Here is a 6,311-nt window from a genome sequence, read left to right on the forward strand (position 1 = left end):
AAGATTGTTTTAGAGGGGATATGCGAGAGTGGTTGGAGCATATGCATGATTTCTAAGTGATGTAATTACCAATTGTAGGTATTCTGATATAGAATGAGGCTTAGTTGGATTTTCACTCTTCCAAATTTTTGTCGAGGAAGGGGGAGGGGGAGGGGGTTGAGGCAGTAATGCAATAAGTTGTTTACTGAGCGCATTCTTTAATTATCCTCTGCCCCAATAGGATGATTTTCCTAATCAGAGAGGTGTCTGTAAAGACAGATACCCGGTAAATGTATGTGTGTGTGTGTGTGCACATGTACATATACATGTATGTGTATATGTTTGTTTGAGCACACTGTATAATGTAAATACAAAAACCAAAACGTCAGACAAATAATCTAACTGCTCTGGTCCCGAACAATATCTGGCATTTGCACCAAATTAACTTCAGCTTGCACTCATAGTAAGTCATTCACTTTTTTGGGCTCTATCGGTATCACCTCTGATCTACTAAATATTAGTAAGGCTTTGTCCCATTCTCAAGCGATGTGGAACGTTAACATGACATGTGTCACGTAATCATGCCTCACTGGATGTCAAAGGTCACAAAGACAGTTCTGTACCAGGTATATCAGTTTTTGGAATTTGAAACCCTGTGAGTACAATGCATTGTTTGCACTGTACTTTTCGTGTCACTTTGTGCCATCTGGCCACACGTACAAAGAGTACTGATAATTTGTGTCAAATTATGACACTTTGACGTTCTACTCCTGTTTCCTGTAAATAACTGAGATCACACCAACTCATATGTATTCTGTTGTGATCAATTTTTATTTATTTCTCACATTTCTAAGCAAAACATAGACAATGTAGTGACAGCAGAACTGGCCTATACCAACACCTTAACTAAATGTGTTTCTCTCATACAGCGATGGACAATAACATTGTGTGCTACTCTCTATGGTGAATTTTCAGTAAAAGCTACTCAAAATAAATAACTCGCACAACAATCATACAATAAACATTATCTGTACACTACATTTTCATCTAAGCGAATCAATAATTCTGGATTATGGTATGTTCAATTTAATCCTACACTGGATTAGATTAGCCCAAAAGTTTTTATTTCTATTAAATTCAAAATTGATCCTGCACCTTAAATGAGGAAATTTTTATCAATCTCATTATGTTGTTTTCTATTTCATAGTCATTTTAACAATACCTGTGAAGTTTAGTGTTTTATTAAAATTTACATAAAGACCAGTTCAAAATTAAATATGTTGAAATATCTATATGAAGACAATACCTGTTGTAAATTACAAAATGGGGTCAAGCAGAGTACTAGCTCAAAGGATAGCTTTCTTAACTGGAAAATATTTTTACCAAATATTTTTCCCTCGTACTCTAATAATAGATTTGTTTTTTTTTGTAATGGTACTTAATGAAAGCGGTAAAGAATACAAGCAATATCACTCGAAAAGTCACACATGGACTCGTTCATCAGCATTGTAACGGTTTGAAAATCTTGAATGCTTGCTTGGTAACAATTGTCATATTCCTTCTCTGAAGTGTGCATAAATTAAATATGTCTGTGATGCTTTTTTTTCTGTCTGGGGCTTTTATTTTTACGATAGAGGATTAAAAACACAACATAATCTGCAGTTGACACTGAAGTTTCAATGGGCAAATATAAAAAGCGTGTGTTACCTATTACCTAGTTTCATAATAAATACACATCGTTTGTATAAAAATTAAAGACTTGCGCCTTGTTTTCCATAATCTACCTGATCTAAGATAGATAAGATTTGATTGAATTGGGATGTACGGTGCAAATGCAGTGACATGAATTAAACAACTCTTTGAAAAGAGATGTCATAATTGGGTAGAGCAAAATTTTTTTTGTTCAGAAAATGGTAGCATTAAAAAAATCACTGTTGAAAAGATGCCTTTGAAAATCTTCAAGGTACTCGTAAATTTTTGTAAAGTGTATCCAGATGACATTGTAAAAAAAGCTCTACCCATTCTTGGGAGACTTGATTTTGAGATCACATATAACAGTGCTTTTGCTTCAATATGGGAACACAAGTGATAGGTTTTTCTACCTCTATAACAATTTTGTCTTCAATACAAAACAATGTGATTGCTGTTAAGTGAGGGAGGTCTGGACAGAAAACCCCTGAAGCATTTTACTACTTCCTACTTGAAAAAAAGAAATCACTGGAGTTCTTACACTTTAATTATTCGTTACATTATTTTATATGACCAGCTCCCAAATCCAAATAATAGTCAGACTATCATGTTGATGACATGGGGAGTAAAATTCAAAGAAAATGATACTAGACAAATTCGCTCCATTTTTTTTACATCTCACAGACGATGACTTGGAATCATAAGCTCATGTTCTTTGCATTGTAGACTGCAATGATGATAAAAGTAGCCGCTGATATACGTGGATTGTGACTACTTGGTTGCCCACTTCATGTCATCAGATCTTGGTTTGGAACCAGTAGCTTTCTCAATAAGCCACTCAGCACCCCTCCAGAAATTGATGCTTTCGAGGGGGTAGTTAAGCCAGCCGGTGGTTATGCAGTAGTAACTCTCGTGCGGGGAGACGTGATGGATACGGTGATGCTGTCGCGGAAGAATGATGTGCCAGTCCTGGAGGAAGGTCACCCACTTTGGCAGTCCGAAGTAGGTGTGCGACCACTTGTGGAACTGATTCGTCAGGGTGACAAAGATCACCAGGGCCACCAGGAAACAGTCAAAACTATAGTTCTCCTGCAACTGTTCTGGGCTTTGTGTCATGTATTTGTATGTCAGCCACACTAATCCAGGTAGAGTCGCTGCACAGTTGTCGCCGTTGACTTCAATAAAATCGTGTCTGGTGATGGATGTTGGATCAATGTGATGTTCACGGAATGGACGAATAAAACCCTGTGGAGAAAAGAAAGGCTTCAGTAAGTTGATCGATCATGATCAGAAATGAGGTTACAAGACTGTCCCTGAGTTAAACAAAAACAGTCAAAGCTTTACAATTAACATGTGTTTGAAGCAACTCATTCTGATAACTCTATCCACATTATCATTGGTATTTCTCACAATGCATTAAAAAGATCTGGAAAGAAGCCTTCTTTCAAAGGGTTTGAAATCAAGTGTTATCCGAAGTGGATACATTTGCTCCTTTCAATCACAGCTTATGCAACAAAGATGAGTTAATAATTCAACCACCGTCCCTCCATTTTGTGGAGGGACCGTGATTCAACATAGGTTAACTCATCATTAAAACTGACAAACATGTTTCTATTAACATGGTATTGCATTGGTCGAAGGGCTGAGAATAGAATTTCAAAACAAAGAACTTGTACTTCAGAAGCTGAATAACAATGGAGGTTATACACAAAAAAATCAGACTTAACATTCATTTCAGCTTTTCTTAATACCTATAATTACAGAATTACAAACAACAGTTTTCAATTTTGCTGCACAAGAAAGTGAGATGTTAAGTACGATCAATGTAATTGATACTCACTGCACCAACGACAGGCATGTCCACAGAGCCCCACGTATCTGCTCCCCAGTGAACTAAACCTGAAGCAAGGTCTGCTGCCAAGATGCCAAGAACTGCAAAGACAAGGCAGAAAGATACAAGTAACCAAATGTGCAAATAAAAACACTGAACTTAATAGAGTCTGAGATGTCTTAAACTACCATTTTTTTATTACATGTGAGTCAGTAGATGACTGCCATAAATTTTCAGAGCCATGAGGTGATTGGGCATATCACACAATCAAAGAGAGACAAAAGAAAATCAGTGAGATCAAAGTACATCAATCAAATAAGCAATATTAATACATGTACTTTGGCTGCCTCTTTACATGCATTTTTAGCCTTTGATTATGACGTTTCTTTTCAAGCCACACTATTTTTCAGTATTGCTACAAGCTCCTGAACCAGGAATATTATAACAAAGTTAAATACAAAAAATAAATTTAGACAAGTATAAATAAAAATTTAATAAAATGTTGATTATAATATATATCTACACCAACTATAAAAGCTAGTCATGAGTCTGGACTGAGCATTTTTTTTTAATTTTGCATTCAAAAAATTATTTGTTAAATAAATTGAACTGATGAACATGCTGACAGAGTAATCAACAGGGTTTGACATTCACTTCTTCTACAGTCAGACATTTAAAGAAAGAGGTGGCCATGTAGCATCTGAAATATATGCTTATCACCTAATGGCCGCTCAAAACAACGGCAAATGTCAGTCAATAGGTAAGCATGATATCATACATGATTAAAACCAAGTCAGCATTTGTTGACATGGAAAACCACAACAAACACAGCTTTTAATTTGACCCTTCATATTCTTGATGTTCTAATTTTAACGATCTTCACAACTAGGAAATTGGAATATACACTAAATTCACCTTGGCATTCAAGGACTTTCAGGGACCCTTTAAGGAACTATCAAGGATTTTCTGAGGTTAAAAATGCCATTTTCAAGATATGATTTTTTCATTATATCATTTTTATGTATTATTTTACATAATACTTTCACAATATCACAACTGATCATCTAAATTATGGCTGGATTATCAGTTTTCCAAGACTTTCCAGGACTCAACTTCATTTTCAAGGACCTTTCAAGGACTGTCCAGGAGGCATTAAATGTTACGACTTTCCACGAGGATGCATACCTACTAAGGTTTCTACAGTTCATGAAACCTTTGCATGCATGGCAACAACATGAATATAGACAGTGATAGGATACGACTCCTAGAAATGTTAGCCCAAACAGTTGGCATTTCAATCTGCAGAAGAATATTACCAAAATTTATCAAATGACAAAAAATCTTCCTTGGCATATCTTTGGATTAATCTGTTGTGCTGTTCTCGGAGAAAAATACAGTATGAAGAAAGATGCGCTGTTGAAGAATCACTTATCAATGATCCTTTGCTGTCTCTGTGATACTTACTTGTTGCGGGTAAAATAGCGCCTATATTGTCCAACCTGAAGTGGACTCCCATTTGGAAAAACACATAACAAAGAAGGACTATGTAGACAGCTACACAAATCACTTCCTGTGTTCGTTTTCCTGAAAAAAACAAAACACCAGTGTGATATGAAATTTCCGACATTAAACTGTTAATCATTTATGTAACACATGTAGGCTAGCTCATCGCATGCCATATCAGAAATGTTTTGGGAAATATTTACCAAACAGTATCTGTAATAATTTCTCTTCCTCAATCTGAGCACAGAATGACAGTGATCTGAATTTGTACTTGCACTATCATTTACCCAATATCATTATCTCTTATAATTTCAAAAAAATCATGGACTACAGTCACCACTTTCATAATGTTTATGAGTCTGCAACAAACCACGCCCAAACAGTCTCTCTGTTGCATGCCTGACAACAGGCTATGCATGCCGTGTAAACTGATACAAATTGTTAACTATTTTTTTTTAAATTTTTAATTGAGTTAAGCTAAAGTATTGCAAGCAAAATACCGGGGAGAAACTGAAAATTTACGTATTGTAAGAATTCTCTTTCTTGACAGCTGTACAGTTTAACATGGACGTACTGTGGTACGTCCTCGGTCCAGACAATACATGCAATATTACAATCGCAGTGCAAGGTCAAAGTCTACTTGTACTACAGTGCCAACCACGATGTGGAGTGACCGTGTAACCAACTCCTAAAATGTGTTCATGCGTCTTTCATTAAAAATCTAGATCTTTATTGGAACTACTTCCTTATGCTTATGTTGCACGCTGCATCGGTGATACCGATGGTTTCCATGATACAGGCTATTGCATGCGACCGTGCGATGACAGGCCTATAGGTCGTGAGATACATTGTAATTGTTTACGTTGCTACAGACATTGCAGTATACAGAAAACGCTTTCCATAACAGGCATTTGTGAAAAAAGTATGTGCGAGGAAACATGCTAGTTACACAAGTGTAACTCCACCTTGCGCGTTGTTAATATCACGTAACGGGTACGCGGGTTCATGCTAGGTCGCCTGTTACATCACTGTGTCACACTCGCCTTTTGTCTCCTGTCATCGTACGTACATCGACGTGTTTTTTTCAAAATCTCACCTGTGGAATATAGTCCAGCCAGCTCTTTCGCACCTTCATGACTAGGACCCCATCTTGCTTTGTCACGCGACTTTCCATTAACCTGATTTAGGTTAGGATCGTCCTCTCTCATAGCGTCCCCCTTCACACCACTCCTCTTCACGACCGGCTCCGCCATCTTCAATTATCACCTGATTTAAATCGTATGCGCACGCATACCCGAATATATTATTT

At 36.8% G+C, this 6,311-nt stretch overlaps 1 protein-coding gene across 1 annotated transcript; it reads right to left on the minus strand.

Moving 5' to 3' along the window:
• Positions 1-789: 789 nt before the first annotated feature.
• On the minus strand, positions 790-6,289 carry LOC139147959 (plasmanylethanolamine desaturase 1-like). The gene is made up of 4 exons (XM_070719213.1): positions 6,099-6,289; positions 4,964-5,083; positions 3,509-3,600; positions 790-2,913 (listed from the first exon to the last, which is right to left on the minus strand). Exons 1-4 carry the CDS (start codon positions 6,253-6,255, stop codon positions 2,440-2,442), a joined length of 843 nt encoding a protein of 280 aa, XP_070575314.1. The 5' UTR covers positions 6,256-6,289; the 3' UTR covers positions 790-2,439.
• Positions 6,290-6,311: the final 22 nt, after the last annotated feature.

This window comes from Ptychodera flava, chromosome 13 (genome assembly GCF_041260155.1).
Source record: "Ptychodera flava strain L36383 chromosome 13, AS_Pfla_20210202, whole genome shotgun sequence".
Classification (NCBI taxonomy): domain Eukaryota; kingdom Metazoa; phylum Hemichordata; class Enteropneusta; family Ptychoderidae; genus Ptychodera; species Ptychodera flava.